General features: G+C 45.2%; 1 protein-coding gene and 1 non-coding gene across 5 annotated transcripts in view; both read right to left on the bottom strand.

Moving 5' to 3' along the window:
• Positions 1-10,437, bottom strand: part of GNPTAB (N-acetylglucosamine-1-phosphate transferase subunits alpha and beta) — an 85,306-nt gene extending 74,869 nt beyond the window's left edge. For 2 of the 4 annotated variants that reach the window (XM_067697723.1, XM_067697720.1), the window contains exon 1: positions 10,110-10,437. In XM_067697723.1, coding sequence (XP_067553824.1) covers positions 10,110-10,174 — 65 coding nt within the window. In that variant the 5' untranslated portion in view covers positions 10,175-10,437. The remainder of the gene's footprint in view (positions 1-10,109) is intronic. The other 2 variants (XM_067697724.1, XM_067697721.1) reach the window with 2 other exon arrangements.
• Positions 10,438-17,174: 6,737 nt separating this feature from the next.
• Positions 17,175-17,247, bottom strand: TRNAE-UUC (transfer RNA glutamic acid (anticodon UUC)). The gene has a single exon. It is a non-coding gene; the product is annotated as a tRNA-Glu (tRNA).
• Between the last annotated feature and the right edge of the window lie 415 nt (positions 17,248-17,662).

A 17,662-nucleotide genomic window follows, 5' to 3' on the forward strand; every position in this document is an offset into this window, starting at 1 on the left:
AGTGCAAGGCCCCTGACTGAGTGCCCTGCAGCCATTCTTGTTTCCTCTAATTCAGGGTTTCCCATTTTTGGCACTACTGGCATTCAGGGCCTGACAACTCTTCGTTGTGGGAACTGTTCTGGGCACTGTAGGATATTTAGCAGAATCCCTAATGCCAGCAGCACCAACCCCATGCCCCAGTCATGCCAATCCAAAATGTCTCCAGACACTGCCAAACGCCTCAAGGCTGAGCGGCAACATCACTCCCAGGTGAGAACCAACTGCCTAGAGCAGACTTGCTCTCCCTCCGCCCTCTGCCTCAGTAGTTCTGACCCTTCAAAGCTGAGCTCAAACTGCATCAAGAAAGCCTCTGGAATATTACTCAGCCATAAAAAGAAAAGAAATTGAGCTATTTGTAATGAGGTGGATAGACCTAGAGTCTGTCATACAGAGTGAATATGGAATTTAAGAAAAAACAATGTCATGAAGAACCTAGGGGCAAGATGGGAATAAAGACACAGACCTACTAGAGAATGGACTTGAGGATATGGGGAGGGGGAAGGGTAAGCTGGGACAAAGCGGGAGAGTGGCATGGACATATATACACTACCAAACGTAAGGTAGATAGCTAGTGGGAAGCACCCGCATAGCACAGGGCGATCAGCTCGGTGCTTTGTGACCGCCTGGAGGGGTGGGATAGGGAGGGTGGGAGGGAGATGCAAGAAGGAAGAGATATGGGAACATATGTATATGTATAACTGATTCACTTTGTTATAGAGCAGAAACTAACACACCATTGTAAAGCAATTATACTCCAATAAAGATGTTAGAAAAAAAAAAGAAAGAAAAAAAGAAAGCCTCTCCCAACGCAGCCACTACAGGGTGGGTCTCACTGCTGGTCTCTCCCACAACACTCTCCCCTTTAGCATTTTTCACAATTGTAATTAAGTAGCATTTAATGTCTGACTGCACAACCAGGATATAAACGCTCAGTCTGCAGGAACCAGTGGGCTTTGTTCACTGCTCTAAGCCCAGGGGCGGTGCTACAACAAAAAATTTACTAGTTTAACGAATGATTTAAGTGCTCTGCTGGGGCACAGGGATTCCAAGGGAAGAAAGACAACATCTTTGTGTTCAGAGAGCTGAGTACAGAAATGGCAAATAAGTTTCATCTCCTGGGCAAGCTCAATTAATTTGTACCTGCTTTGAGAAGCTGTACATCTAGACATGTTTCTTCTAAAGCACCAATATACCAGATACCACATTCCAAAGCAATATGTAGGACCAAGATGCAACGTTTCCTCAGGTGGTTGAAAACTCATCCACATCATGGCAGAAGGGGTCAGAGGAGAGCTCTGGGAAGCTGCTGGCGCTCTGTTAATCCCGTTCTGCCTCATCGAAAGGACAGGGGTAGAAATCTCTCTCCCACGCCAGGAAACTTCAAGTCCGGGAAAAGGACTCAACTAGGATCACGGAGAGAGCCAACCTCGGGTTCACACAGTTGGGTGCATGCAACATCCACCTCGTACCTGAGAAACAGAAAGGGCTGGCTGGCTATCGGCTCCGGGGACAGGGAGACATTACTGCCAGGCTGGAGTCAGCCCACACACCCCCACTTTGAGCTGATGGGGTTCAGGACATGCTACCTCAAAATACGGCACCTTGGCAAACTGAATATTTCAAGCTGAATGAATTTGAGAAACACCACATAAAAAGGATTTTCTGACCTTCCCCTGAAACAGGTCATAAGACTTTCTGTGAGACAGGCCCACTCTATGCTCGGAAGAAAGGAGAAATCCTCATCTCTAAAGACAGAGGAATGCCGCAAGAAATCTGAATGAACAGGCCTCGCGTCTCCCCCAGCTTACTCCCCAGAGCGCACACCCTTTTTTGTCCCATCGCATTTTTTCCGCTGTTCTCCATGCTCCATCAAGCCCAGCGTTACAACCCTCGGGTTTAACTGCTTCTTTGGTCTTCATTTCCTTATGAAGGCCCCAAGGTCATGTAAAACTTAGAGTATTTATATTTTTTGGCTGCACTGGGTCTTCGTTGCTGCACATGAGCTTTCACTAGGGGCGGCGGGCAGGGGCTACTCTTCGTTGTGGCGCGCAGGCTTCTCATTGCGGTGGCTTCTCTTGATGCAGAGCATGGGCTCTACGTGCGTGGTCTTCAGTAGTTGTGGTGTGCGGGCTCAGTGGTTGGAGCATGCAGACTCAGTATTTGTGGCGCACAGGCTTAGCTTCTCCACGGCATGTGGGATCTTCCCGGACCAGGGATCGAACCCGCGTCCCCTGCATTGGCACGTGCATTCTTAACCACTGTGCCACCAGGGAAGTCCCTAAAACTTACATTAAATAAATGTATGCTTTTCTCTTGCTAATCTGTCTTCTGTTACAGGCGCCCTAGCTGAGAACTAAGGAGAGTAGAGGAAAAGGTATCTTTCCTCTCTTACAGAGCAAAGGATGCAGGTCACCTGTGCAAGAGATGAGATGTGGGCCATTCACAAGAGAGCACTGCAGAGGGTCACCTCAGACCAGGTCCATGGTCCCCCAGAAGAGCAGACACTGAGGGGCTAAGGAAGGAGCAAGCAACCAGCCCAGAGGAAGAGGCATTTGCTCTCAGCAGAGTAAAAGCAAGTGACAGCGCTCAGGGTGGGGTCTCTGAAGGATGCCCTTTGAAAGCACTCAGAAGAGAACGAGCATTGACACCAGCAAATCGCAGAGCTCCAGCGCCTATTTAGGAAGGACTTTCCTGCCCTCATTTCCTTTCCTTCTTCCCAGTCCTACAACCCAGGAGGGGTCAGAAACAGGCTCCGTGGCAGAAAGAGAGAAGCAGCCCACCGTACCCAAGCTCCCTTCCTCAACTGCAGGCTTTCTGCTTGGAGCAGGCCTGGGCCGGAGAGGCAAGAAGCTTCAACTTCAACAGGCTCAAAGTTCTGTTGTGACATGAGACTGAAGGCTTTCATGGCTGAACTGACAGTGTGTTTTGTAATCTGAAGCAACCACGGGACATTTTCTTACCCAGGAGTGACAAGAGCAGGCTGAGTTAGGCCCACAAGAGTGTCTCATCCAGGGGCAGAGGCAGAGCTAACTCTACAAGCTGACGTCAAGGGCCAGTGGGAGAAAAAGACACCTGCTACGTGTCCTTCCGGCTGTGCTCACCAACACGACCGTACAGCTACTACAACCGTACAGCTAGTAGCCGCCAGCGACACCGACCTATTCTTTCCTAGTGGAACACCACCTCCATATAACACAAATGTTCAGGAGAGGGGTCCCAACTTCACGGGGGCATCAGACTGGTCAAAAAGCAAACCTCTTCCTCCTTTTAAGGTGTCTATTAGGGGTGGCTCTATGATCCAGCTGGGGCCAGTTCCAGGAAAGGTTTGGTGAGGTCTTGGGGCAAACTCTTCCTGTATCTTCTGGGAGAGTTCAGGAGCTGGAAGAACGCTGAACTGTTACAGAATTATTCTGCAGTCACGTCTGCGCGTGGTGAGGAGAGAGCACCGTGACGAGAGAGGCCCCTGCATCACAGGGCGGCGCAGTGGCAGGGACGTGCTGCAGGCAGCCAGCAGGAGGTGTGCATCCAGGACCTGTTGGCAAGGCACTGGAACCGGGGAGTCACAAGCATCCGGCTGGGGTCTGAAACCTGACATCCCCTCTAAGAGGAGACAGCCAGGGAGCAAAGCCTGGAGAATCCCAGCGTTTAAGACAGAGAAGTAATGGTGAGGACAAGGAGAACAAAGAGGGGGTCTTCCTGAAGAAAGAGGGAGTGAGCATTCCCACATACATGGGGTGACAGATGCTGCAAAAAGGTCAGGTGAAGCTTTCTCTCTTAATTTTCTGCTTAATTTCATTAACAAGATCAACATTATTTAGACCTCAAGAGTAAGTCAAATCAAATGCAAATATCAAATCACCCATTAAAGATATATATTGAATCGTTACTGAAAGATTTATGAGTGCACACTAGCACTGTGTTTAACAAAACTCCATATTAATACGCCCACTCAAGAATACAAGTTTCGGTGGGCTTCCCTGGTGGCGAAGTGGTTGAGAGTCCGCCTGCCGATACAGGGGACACAGGTTCGTGCCCTGGTCCGGGCCCGTGAGCCATGGCCGCTGAGCCTAAGCGTCCGGAGCCTGTGCTCCACAACGGGAGAGGCCACGACAGTGAGAGGCCCGTGTACCAAAAAAAAAAAAAAAAAAAAAAGAATACAAGTTTTGGGGGCTTCCCTGGTGGCACAGTGGTTGAGAATCCATCTGCCAGTGCAGGGGACACAGGTTCGAGCCCTGGTCCGGGAAGATCCCACATGCCGTGGAGCAGGTAAGCCCATGCACCACAACTACTGAGCCTGTGCTCTAGAGTTCGCATGCCACAACTACTGAAGTCTACGTGCCTAGAGCCCGTGCTCTACAACAAGAGAAGCCACCACAATGAGAAGCCCGCGCACCACAACAAACAGTAGCCCCCACTCGCCACAACTAGAGAAAGCCCACGCACAGCAACGAAGACCCAATGCAGAAAAAAAAAAGTTAATAAATAAAATTTTTAAAACAGAATACAAGTTTCACAGATTAGAGTACTTAAAAACACAGTATCAAAAATGGAAAATGGAAACAACACACTTTCACATCTTCTAGAACAAGGTAAAGGGCTAACAGCTATCACAGTCACAGTGTCAATGTGTCAATGTTAAGGCCAAGGAAAAGATGGGTTTTGACTCAAGCCAGTGTCTAGGACATCTGTTGCTCTGGCTCTTTGATAACAGCCTCCTGATTTCCCTCTGGGGAACCCCTCTCAGTTCATGTGGTTCAGTGGAGGCTGACAGTCCCACCCGTAACCTTAGCTTCGGAAATGATCAAGGTGGTTAATGAAGGCACAAGGGCACTCACTCCCCAGCTAGGCAGGCTGCCCTGGGCCTAGCTGGCACTAATGAGGAAGAGAAGGTTACTAAACTGGGAGACCAGCTGCTGGAGTTGCTGCCACCAATCTTGGCTCCCATACGGCGAGAGCTTGTCTGAGAACTAAACCCATGGAGCTGGAGAACAGGGACAAGGAGTCCTGATGACATCATGTGAGCACCTCGATCTGATCCAGCCAGAAATTTCACCCTATATTTTTCAACTACATGAGTCAAAAAACTGCCTTTTTTTCTTAACCCAGGTCCGAAGTGGAATTCTATCACTTGCAATCAACTGCCATTGGCTAATACCAGCAACAATTTTAAACCACTAATAATTCAAAAAGAAAAAGCTCCCGTCTCCTTGTAAAAGTCTCAACTTCCCTTAGGATGTTTCAACCCATAATTTTCTTCCCTTCCTCTGATCTTCTAAGTCATTACTGTGTACCTACTCAGGCATTCAATTATTTACTCGCTTGTATTGTTACTCATATGTATATCATGGCCTCATCTCAACTAGTCAAAGATGGCCAAGGATGAGCTGTACATAATTCTTTGTATCTGATAGTACCCTCCACCGTACAGGGTATAACCTGACTAATCATGTCTGAGAAATAAAAGGTAAGTAAAGATGGGCTGCATCAGAGTAGAAAACTTATCTTTACTGGAAATGAGCTTAACGGGAGGTTCTTTAAGATCACCCCCAGTTCATTCATTCATTCACACATCAAGTATTTATTTGGCACCTACTGGGTACAAAGCACTTTAGAGGTGCTAATAATAGCAGGGAAAATGACAATGTCTCTGATTTGACACTTAGCTGGGCTGTGTATCTCTCCCAAACCCCCCAAAAGAAAGATACCATTTAAAGAGGCTCAGTGAGGGAATTCCCTGGCAGTCCAGTGGTTAGGACTCTGCGCTTTCACTGCCAAGGGCGCAGGTTCAATCCCTAGTTGGGGAATTGAGATCCCGCTAGCCACGCAGCACGGCCAAATAAAAGAGGCTCAGCGCAGCCACCGGCATTTTCTCTGTAGCACAAACTCCATTACATTATAGTTCATGCTTTCCCATGTGAAACATCCAATAAATGTATATTCACAGAACATTAAAGCTAAAATGGGGGTGTGAGAAATCCAGTCTGGAAGTTTTAAAACATTTTTAATAATGAAAGTTTTCTCCACACCCAAAAGAAATCTACACAAACAGGCAAGAGTGGCTGCCCCAACCTAGGAGGCAGCTGGGAGTAACACAGTCTGGAAACCACTGAGGATACAGTTTATGGTGGGGCTAGAGCCAGGCCAGAGGCTGCCTCCCAGCTCTCAGGCCAGGTTCCTATAACGTCGACTATTTGTTGCCTTTGGCAAAGAACACACTCAAAATGTATCTGTTTAATGAGCAAAGTAATCAAATATAAGCATAACTAATTTCTTTCTTGAAATTGGGCCAGTATGAGAAACTGGAGCTGGACCCAGTTTTCAATCTTCTTTTTCACTGAATATCTAACTAATCCAAAATGGCGATAGAAGACAGGTGAGCAAAAGAGAGGAGGGAGGCCAGGGTTACTACCCAGTATGGGTAGATTCTATCTGAACTTGTCTGACTCCCTCACTGAAGTTAATTTTTGGACACCTCTTTGTTTCCATACTTAGTACATGTAAGGAAGTGATATATTGTATTTTATACACACACATGCACACAGATACACACATACCCAGTAATGATCTACAATCCTTTATTCACAATCCTAAAATCCAAAAAGCTCTCAACACTGAAGATCTTTTTGGCAAGAAAACCTGACCTGACCTGAACTCATCTGGTGGCAAAACTTGACCTAAACTGACTTGAAGTTATTTATTGTCTTTATTCTCCCCACTGAGTGTAAATACATGTTTCACTACAAGATACCGATGTTTAATTCCAAAGTTCAGTAGAATTTTCAGATAAGGGATTGTGGATTTCCATATAAAATGTACTAAATAATGAGGACCCTGAAATAACAGATTTTTACTTCAAAAGCACGCTTTAAGGTCTATACAATATTAACAGAGGACAAACATTTAAAATCAGAAGTTTCTGAGCTAAAAGGGATAATCATTCATTTATAGATGAGGAAACTGAGGCTCCCGGAGGCCACATGACTCGCCAAAATCAACTAGTTTACCTGCTACCCTCACCCAAGGCGATGCACTTCAGTGGCCATTAGTCCCCATCCAGAGGGCCCTCCCTGTGGGTTTGGATCAGGTTCTGCTTTTGTTTCATCAGAGTTCCCAAGGGTTCTTCAAAAGGACCTGGCTCAACTTAAGGGGAAAATAAAAAAAAATTTTTTTTTAGTACTTCCCTCTCTCAATTCCACTTTTCTTTCTCAGTATTTGGATGAGTATACAAATAGCTTACTAAAAGGTAGCAGCCAATAATACCACTTATCCTGAGAGAGGGAAAAAAGATAGTGATGAACCCACAATTAACAATGATCTTAGCCCTTCTACCCATTACAATCAGTGAAGTTATTAACAAGTTGGTAATATTAACTGTGTGATGAGCATATTCTATTTCAAAGGTTTGTTTCAAAATAAGTATGAAGGGCATAAGATAGTTGATGACAATAATGATAGCAGCTGTAGTTCTACCACTTAACGAGAGCCTATTATGTGCCAGGAGCTAATAGGCTCAACCCTGCAAAGAAGGTATTCTTGCCTCCTTTTTGAAGATGAGGAGGCTGAAGTTTAGAGAGGTTAAGTATCCTTCTGAAGATCATATAAGGGACAGCCCAGACTATCTGAGAAGCCATAGAGACATGCTTAAGAGTACAGCTCTGGAGCCATACACTGCCTTGGTTTGAAGCCCAGCTCCGCCATGAACTAGCTGGATTAATTTGTGCAGGTGCCTCAGTTTCATCACCTGTAAAACGGGTATACAGTCAGCCCTCCAGTATCCCTGATGCGGAACTGGAGGATACGGTGGGCTGAGTGTAAGGGTCTTGATCACCTTCAGACTTTGGTATTGGAGGCAGGGGTGGGGGATGGTTAACACTAGTACCCATCTCACAGGTATGATGTTGTGAGGATTCAATGAGTTAATATATGTAAAGCAGTCAAGAGAGTGCCTAACATCTGATAAGCCCTATGTATTAGCCATGATCATGATCATTAATACTGGCACCAGCATTCAAACCCAGATCTGCCTAATCCTGCAGCTCCTCTTTTCAGCTGCACTGTAGAAATTAACTACAGGCAATATAGTAGGGGTATCAAGCCAGCTGTTTCCATTTCCCATGCCACCTGCTGGCATTCTTTGCCTCTCATTTCTTTTGTCTGTTCCAAACTTTAAGATCTGTGGCCATTTCAAGACTTTCAGTAACTAAATAACCAGACGTGGAATACATAAAAAGAAAAAAATTTTTTTTTTCAGGTGAATGACCTTTAATCCAGTCCCTGCCTCACCAAGACGAGGCGTCCGGAGTGATGGCAGAGCCCTAGGGGACAGGGCAGGCTAACAACTGATGCCTTTGAGTCACCTTCACGCTGCAGGGGAGTTAATAAACAGCTAACTTAAAATTACTCAGGGCCAAAAAAATCTTTTATCAGCAATAAGAAACTTAACTATGTATAGATACAATCACTGCATTAAGGTGCAATACATGAAACAAAGACAGAACAGCAGGTAGTATAATATTAGGTACATATTCCACATTTACAAGTCTGGGGCACTTTCTCAACCCTTACTTATAAGACTTATTTTCATCAGCCCCTAGACCAAGAACTACTAAAAGTGTAAACCTGAAAATCATGCCATATATTCATTAGACAAATATTTAGACTGTACACTCTGGCAGTACCTGGCACAGCACCTGGTCACAGTGGTTAAAGATAGCACCCTCTCTTATGGAGCCCACAATCCAGCATGGGTACAGACTTCAAGCAAATGTATACTGTGGCATTTCTGAAAAATATTCTGTCAATTTTTAAACCTTTTGCAACCTCCTACCCTCAAAAAAGAAAAAAATAATAAAACAAAGAGACGAATTTCTAACAACTTGAAAATACAACTTTCTTCCAATTCCTAGACACATTTTAAAAGGGGATGTTCTCTAAAATCACATACGTGTACTCCAGTTCTCACCTATTCATAGTCTCCTGTACATCTGTTTATGACAAAGAATACTGTATTAGACTGTCAGTCATGAAATAGCCATGCAACCTAAATCAAAAGGCTGTTTCATTCAAGAAAATATTTAAAGTCCATACCCAGAGGGGCACAAAATCTATTAAACCTGGGTGTTTCCACCTGCCAAACCTGTTGCTTGGACCCTCTGGGGTTTACAATCTTAACGAATTACTTTATGCTTATACGTATGCTTTACGCTTTAACTAACAGCAGATCAAGACAGGCTGGGTTTGTGTGATCTGGAATCTAAATGATTAGCATATCCCATGACCCGAGAGCTTGTGCTGATTCCCAAGAGACTGGGTGCTGGAATCCAAGACGGTTATGGGCATCCTGTTCACAGGAAGGGGCCCTAGGCTCAGCTGATCTCGGGATAGAGAAAAGTGTTTGGAGATGACACACATCAGTGTTTTCACATCTACCAGTACAGCCTCTAAGGGCTCACTGATGATATTCAGCTGTCTCAAATAAGAGACCAAAAAAAATGAAAAAAAGCACCTTTTCACGTGGAAGTCCTTTAAATTTGGGGCCCGTACACTCTCCCCACTGCAAATTCACGTGCCAAGAAAACACCCCTCTTGGACAAAGTTTTGAGATCCGGGAAGAAACGGGATTAAGAATATAAAGTGCCTCTGTCAAAGGGAAAAGATTAGAAGGGTGACACCTGAGGAGGAAACCGCAGGTGGGGCAAGGACTGAGAAATCAGTGCAATTTAGGAACTCTGGGTCCCGGGAGAGGGGTGCGTGGAGAACAAGGCCTGAGGGAGAAAGTCAAATGACTTGGGGACCCTGAAGAAGGCACCTGGAGGGAAAGGGAATCGGCAGAAGGAGCGCGTATCCCCCAAACCGTCGGGAGAGCGAGGTCTGGAGCCCAGGTGCTGAAACCGCAGCCCGGAGAGGAGCTCAGAGTTCGCGGCGCCCCCGGGGAAAGGGCAGGTTCTGGAGCTCGTCCCCGGAGCTGCAGGGAGGATGGCGAGGCAAGAGTGGAGCGCGCCGGGGCTGGGGCGCCGTGGGGTCGTGCGGGTTCAGCGCGCCCCGGCCAGGGCTCCCGCGCCTCTACTCACCTCTCCGAACTGGAAGGCCGAGACGATGGTGACAACGACGCCCACGAAACAGACGTAGAGCCCATACCTGTGGGACAGGCAGGTATAGGTCTGTCTCTGCAAGAGCTTGAGCAGCATCACCCCGGCCGCCGACACGCCGCGCCGCGCCCGAAGGGCCGGAGACGTCGTCGCCGCCGCCGCCGCCGCCTCCTCAACGAGCCGCCATTCCGCGGCCCCCACCGGGCTGCCGCGTTCAGGTCACAGGCTCCGGCCGCCGCGCATTGCCGCTCCGGGGATCGACGCCCGCTCGGCTCCACGCCGCGGCCGCCGCTTCCGGGAGCCGGGAGCCCACGCCCTCGGTGCGGCGGAGGCGGTCGCGCGGCCCGCTAGGCGGCCGGCGCCGCCCCGGTCTAGCCCAGCTAGAGACGGGGTCGGCGGCGGCGGCGGTGGGAACAGCAGCGCCACCTGCAGGGCGGAGGGGTGGAGGGCAGCCGAGTGCCCTCCCCGACTGCGCGTGCGCCGCGGGCTCTCCCGGCCTGGCTGGGATCCTCGAAACCGGGTTGGGCGGGCGACCGGGCCGGGGCTGGCCTCTGCAAGGAGGCCGCGCCCCAGACGGTACTATATTGACACGAATGTTTTGGTGCACAAAACCCTTCCTGCATTTACAATAATTGGGAAATCATGGTTTTTCACAGCCCTAAGAGGAGATGCTGTTATGGGCCTCCTTTCCTCTCTGGCTGTCTAACCATATTGTTTGAAAGAGGAAATTTGGGGGCTAAATGTGCCAAAACCTAAATTCATTCATTCATTTATTAATTAAATATGTATTTAGTGTCCGGTGCCTGGCATAGTGCTTGGTGTTGGATATTCAAAAATGAGCTAGGGCTTCCCTGGTTACGCAGTGTTTAGAAAACCGCCTGCCGATGCAGGGGACCCGGGTTCCAGCCCTGGTCCGGGAGGATCCCACATGCCGCGGAGCAACTAAGCCTGTGCGCCACAACTACTGAAGACCGCACGCCTAGAGCCCATGCTCTGCAGCAACAGAAGCCACCGCAATGAGAAGCCCGCGCACCGCAACGAAGGGTAGCCCCCGCTCGCCGCAACTAGGGAAAGCCTGTGCACAGCAACAAAGACCCAACACAGCCAAAAATAAATAAATAAAGTAAACTAAAAAAAAAAAAAAGAACTAGATCTGGCCGCTGTTGCCAGAGAGTCTAGTTGGGGAGATAAACACATAAACCACTAAATACAGAAAAAGTTGTTATGATAGAAGTCATGTGATGTACTGGAAGTCATGCGGGCAGGAACCCATGCAAAGCGGGTCAGTTATTTCTACTTTGGCACCAGATGATTTCTAGCAGGGCCTTCAGGTAGAAGAGGGGGTTTAGACAGTACCACATAATGGAATAAAACCAGAGGACTTAAGTCTCAAGGGGTTTGCAATGACAATATTTCATTTCAAGATACACTTTTTTCTTTCAACATTTTATTAACACTCCTGGTGTCTCTTTCCACCCCTCATCCCAGGAGAAGAGGGAGGTACCTGACTGGTGAGGTTGCAAGGAATTGAGCTTGTCGGCCAGAGACAGGAGTTCTGACCCACTCTCTGCCAAGTACAGGAGCACCTGTGTCCCAGCCTGGGCCTGGGCCTAGAAAGTCTGTCTCATTCAGGGAGAAAGTATTGGCTGCCCACTTGTCTGAGGAGGTGAACAACATTCTCCAATTAACTCTATCAGTACTAAAGCTGACGCTTTGATGTCCATCTCTCTGTACCTATACCACATTCTCAGTGGTTTTGAAACTTAGGAGACGAGAATGCTTTAAGTGTTGGGCTCCAAAACACCATCCATCTCTGAGTCACCTTTTGCTCAGTCTTGATGAAAAATGAGCAACCAAAATAAACAATCCTACACAAAGAAGAGCCTCTTGCCCTGGGCCTGCAAAACGTAAATGTTGAATATAAAGATGGTGTATTTGGAAGGCCTTACCTTAAGCTTGATAAGAAAACTGAACCTAAACAAAGAGCTTGAACTAGCTGATTAAGCAAAGTTGAAATAACTCCTGATACATCTATATTTAGCTGAGTCCTTGCTTTACTCAAGGTAAAAAGTTGTTAAAATAAATAAAGTAAAATAAAGTGTTCACATTATGAAATGCCTTTACTTTTCAGCTTTAGGTTTGAAATACTTGCTTGTTGTCAGACAACCTACTTTAATTTTATCCCCTGCCTCCTTTCAGGGTATACAGTGTGTGTTCATAAAACACAGGTCAGTTGTAAGTGACCGCATGCCTTTCTTTTTTTATCCTAAAAAAGAAAGCCAGGGAGGCTTTTAATTTTTTTTGCAAAATATCAAATAAAACAAAATTATTAAGAAATTTTATTGCTTCTGATAGAATTCCAAGAGCCAAAACATAACATGGCCCACTGTTTATTTTTGTGAATGCAAATATATCATGTACACATAAACAAATATACATGTTTTTCTCATTAGTGTGACCATACATTATTCTATTTACTTGATTTTTACTTGTGGGTTTTTTTGGTAGGTTTCATCGATGCCATACAGGCATCATAAAGGCAAGAGACTTGCCCATCTTATTCATAATACATCCCTACCCTTAGTATTGTGCCTTGCCTATAGTAGCCAATTGATAAAAATTATTGGATGAATGTATATATTTTGAACTGATAAAAGTATCAAGTACACAGTTGGAATTATTCAAGTTTTGGTGAGTTGAATTTCAATATGTTGTTAATGGAAACAAGAATATTATGGGGCTTCCCTGGTGGTGCAGTGGTTGAGAGTCTGCCTGCCGATGCACGGGACATGGGTTCGTGTCCCAGTCCGGGAAGATCCCACGTGCCGCGGAGCGGCTGGGCCCGTGAGCCATGGCCGCTGAGCCTGCACGTCCGGAGCCTGTGCTCCGCAACGCGAAAGGCCACAACAGTGAGAGCCCCGCGTACCGCAAATAATAATAATAATAATAATAATAATAATATTATGAAGAACACACCAAAATTTTGAGGTAGGACTCACTTTGAAAACTATCTGGACCTAGATCATTTTGGCTGGGGGATTTCCAGAAATGTACTCAAGTCATCTAGGTTTTTAAATTTCTGTTATGTTTATTTACTCTGTTTCATTTTGTATATTACTTTTTCGTCTGTCTCAATTTTTTCCTTTTTTTTTTTTTTTTTTTTTTTGTCCGCACCCAAGGCGGGCATTTTTGCGCCCGGACCAGGAACTTCAGCAGTGAAAGGAAGGAGTCCTAACCACTGGACCGCCAGGGAATTCCCTTCTCTGTTGCTCTTGAGCTAGTTGTTTCAGTGTTTATTGTTTTTCATAAATGTTCCAAAACTATAAGCTTCCCTCTAAGTACTAACTTTATTGCATCGCATGAATGTCAATATGGAATGCAGGTGCACTCTGGGAGGTGGGGCTCCACTGCATGTGCCCTGCCTGGGGCGCACAGTGTCCACATCAGGGGGACCGAGGCAAGATGGTTCCAGACCTAGGCTAAGGTGGTAACTTGGGCTCTCTGGATGCTCATGGATGGGGCAGAGCACCACTATGTCCCCACACACTGGTACAATAACCCACCAGGCAGCACGTGAAAGAAAAACCGAAAACAACCCTCTGGAATCAGGAAGCGTCCCCTTCCTCCTGCAGTATGCCTCTAGCGCCCTCTACTGGCAAAGGAGAAATACTCCAAGTCCAAGTCCAGTATTACGGAGCCAGTTCTGAACGGTTGAAGTCGGAGCTGAGAGGCAACAACTGATAACTGGCACATCCCTGAAACTAGGGTTCCAGGTGTAATTTAGATTCTCCTAATAAGATGAATTCACAGAAGATTTTAATCCGGGAGTGACATGGGGTGAGAAGCTGGGCAAAGGGCACCTGTTTTTTGCCAGTGAGTAAGTGCAGGTGTGATTTTGTTCTGAAGCCAGCACTGCTGGAAGTGGCTTCCTGCCTCTGTAGCAGATGTCCTGGTCTGCTCTTCTCCGACCGTGGCAGAGTCCACAGCTCCCTTGGAGCTCAGTTCAGCTGAGGTTTGGGGAGCACTTCCTACATATTCAACCTAAAATCTTTGTTCATCCCTCCTAATGGTTCATGGATGAACCAACTGAATCTTTTTATGTTTAAATCAATGAGTAGATGTTCTAGTCTACAAATAACGATCTGACCAAAACAAGGTAAAAGAATGTATTTCATATGATATTGACACTTTGGAATTCATAGAGGCTTCCTTTGTTGTCTAGTACATGGTCAATTTTTGTGAAAGTTTCAGGTTTGCTCAAAAAGAATATATATTCTCTCTCTCCCTCTGCCCACCCCGCTCCAGCTCCTATACTTCCCCATTTAAGTTCTCATGAGCTATCTATTTAACTACAGGTTCCAACTATTTCCCAGGATCAATATCAAGCCCACCATGATATACTTTGCAAAATCTACCTACCTGCAAAAGCTAACTCCTACCCTTCTGTTTGAAAGTTGTATCAATTTCCTGATCCTCACACCTTTGGAGCTTTCTGATCTCCATGATTTTTTTTATTGGTTTTTAGTTTTCTGCTCCTTAGAGCCAAAGTAATGAGCACTCAACATACATATTTATTTATTTATTTATTTATTTTTGGCTGCGTTGGGTCTTCGTTGCTGCGTGCGGGCTTTCTCTAGTTGCAGTGAGCGGGGGCTACTCTTCGTTGTGGTGATCGGGCTTCTCTTTGCAGTGGCTTCTCTTGTTGCGGAGCATGGGCTCTAGGATGTGGGCTTCAGTAGTTGTGGCATGCGTGCTCAGTAGTTGTGGCGCACGGGCTTAGTTGCTCTGCGGCATGTGGGATCTTCCTGGACCAGGGATCCAACCTGTGTCCCCTGCATTGGCAGGCGATTCTTAACAACTGTGCCACCAGGGAAGTCCCTCAACATAGGTATTTGATTATCTGTAAACACTGATTATCTAACTCATTGCAATGTTAAGTGCATAATTAAATAGGAAGACTTTTGTATCTTACACGGTCTGCCTTCTAGAAGATTGGCAGGGGTTACTCCGATGTTTTGCTACAATGCTTTGGCAATGCTCTAAATTTATTATAGTGACTGTTACCAATCTTAAGGAAACAGTATAAATCCAAGTGATGCCAGCTATATAGTTAAGGGCACCAAATTCCAGAGTTAGTTTATCTGAAGTGCAGATATCACAGTAGAAGGCAATATAACTGATGCCTCTGACATTTCAGGCCAAAAGGGTTAGGAAATGATTATGGTAAGAATCTCTAGGGGGTACCAAGGGAAAGGGTTAATAATGATTAGCATTAAGTGTGAATAGAGAGGGAAGCTCATGAAAAAGAAAAGTCTATTTTCTTTTGTCTTTTCTTCTATCATCAAGTACAGACTAGCTGCCGGTTTCTCTCTATTGCCCCATTGTGAGGTGCATGTGAAACAAACAAAACTCTAAAAGCTACATTCTAAGTTCTCTCCCTTGCAATGTGGACAGTTCTATTCCTTCCTAGGGCTGATATCCTCTTTGAGTCCTCAATTGTTTTTTTTTTTTTTTGAGTCCTCAATTTAAAGCAGGTTTAATTGCATTAAAACTGCAATTGAGATGAGACAGAACTAGTTTTGCTCATGTTTCCCAACCCACTTCATACTTGTCTAGAGTCAATGGGTAAAGTCATTCTTCTTGGCTTTATTTTCACTTCACAATGTGCAGATTTACTGCTAATTAATTCTGAGAAGTTCCTCTAGATAAGCTAGAAATATTCCTTTTTTTAAAAAACTGAAACATTCTTTTATATTGAGATAAGTTCCTCTCTAATAATATTAAATAAAAAGTTATGGGTCAAAACCTCAGTGTCTGTTGAGCAATCATGAAACAATATTTTGGCTTCTGTATCCATTTACCGCCCTAATTCTTTTACCTCAATTTCCTAGAATATTATCTAGTTAACATTTTTTTAAAAACCAACGTTATCGAGAGATAATTTACATACCATAAAATTGAGACATTTTAGGTCAACAATGTTCTTAGTAAATTTATAGTTGTTCAACCATCACCGTGATCCAGACTTAGAATTTAGAATATTTTCATAACCCTAAAAGCTCTCTTTGGAATTCCCTGGCAGTCCACTGGTTAGGACTCTGTGCTTTCACTGCCGAGGGCATGGTCAGGGAACTAAGATCCCGCAAGCCACAAAGAGCGGCCAAAAAAAAAAAAAAAGTTCTCTTGGACTTGTTTGCTATTCTGAGCAGCATTCCATTGTATTCCTACCATGTTTTGTTTATCCAGTCACTGGACATTTGAATCATTTCCAGATTGGGTCCATTATGTGTCATGCTGCTGTGAACAATCACATATCTTCAGGTGGACTTATGTTTTCGTTTTCATTTCTCTTGGGTAAATATGAAGGAATGGAATTGCTGAGTTCTGTGGTAAGTTTACATTAACACTTGAAAAAACTGCCAAACCATTTTCCAAAGTGGCTACACAATTTTACCTTTTCAGGAGCAAAGCAAGAGGATTCCAGTTTTCTCTCATTCTCTCCAACACTCGGCACCGTCTCTCTTTTTTTTTGAATTTTTGAATTTTATTTATTTTTTTATACAGCAAGTTCTTAGTAGTTATCCATTTTATACATATTAGTGCATACATGTCAATCCCAATCTCCCAATTCATCCCACCACCACCACCACCACCCCTGACCTCTCATTTTATTTATAGTCACTCAGTAGAGTTTTGATTTGTACTTCCTTGCCTTTCCCTAATGACTAATGATGTTAGCATCTTTTCAGATGCTTATTAGTCATTTGTATGTCTTCTTGGATGAAATGTCAATTCAAATCCCTTGGCAAATCTTAAATTGAGTTCCCTCCTTAACCTCTGACAACCTGATTTCTACCCTTGCTGCTATTAAAACTGCCCTCTCTGATGAGACAACTACCCTCAACTCTAAACCAAGTGCTAAAAAAAAAAAAAAACCCTGCCCTCTGAAATAATAAAACACCACTGAAATAATGAATCCTACACTGTTTGGTAATATTTTCAATAACCCCCTTCTTTGGCCGTGCCATGCAGCATGGGGTATCTCAGTTCCCTGACCAGGGATTGAACCCGGGCCCTCAGCAGTGAAAGCACTGAGTCCTAACCACTGGACCACCAGGGAAGTCCCAAACAACCCCCTTCTTGAAATGTTGTCTTACTTTGGTATTCAGAACAGAATACTTCCCTGATTCTTCTCAAGTATCTTTTTTAATTTTTATTTTGGCAGCCCCTGAGGCTTGTGGGATCCTAGTTCCCTGACCAGGGATCAAACCCGGGCCCCCTGCAGTGGAAGCATAGAGTCCTAACTGGACCACCAGGGAATTCCCCTTAAGTATCTTTGATAAATTCCTTTTTTGGGTTGTGTCCTCCTGTCCTCTCTAGGTGGTCCAGACTACATGGACGAGACCTCTGCCCTCTGCTCTTCTCCTTTTCCATTTCATTCCATGGCAAAATTATAATATCTCTAAGGAAATGTCTAAAAGGAAATGGTATATTTAACAATATCTTCAAGGAAATGGTGTTATCAGAATCTGGTG

The sequence above is a fragment of the Pseudorca crassidens genome, chromosome 11, assembly GCF_039906515.1.
Source record: "Pseudorca crassidens isolate mPseCra1 chromosome 11, mPseCra1.hap1, whole genome shotgun sequence".
NCBI lineage: Eukaryota > Metazoa > Chordata > Mammalia > Artiodactyla > Delphinidae > Pseudorca > Pseudorca crassidens.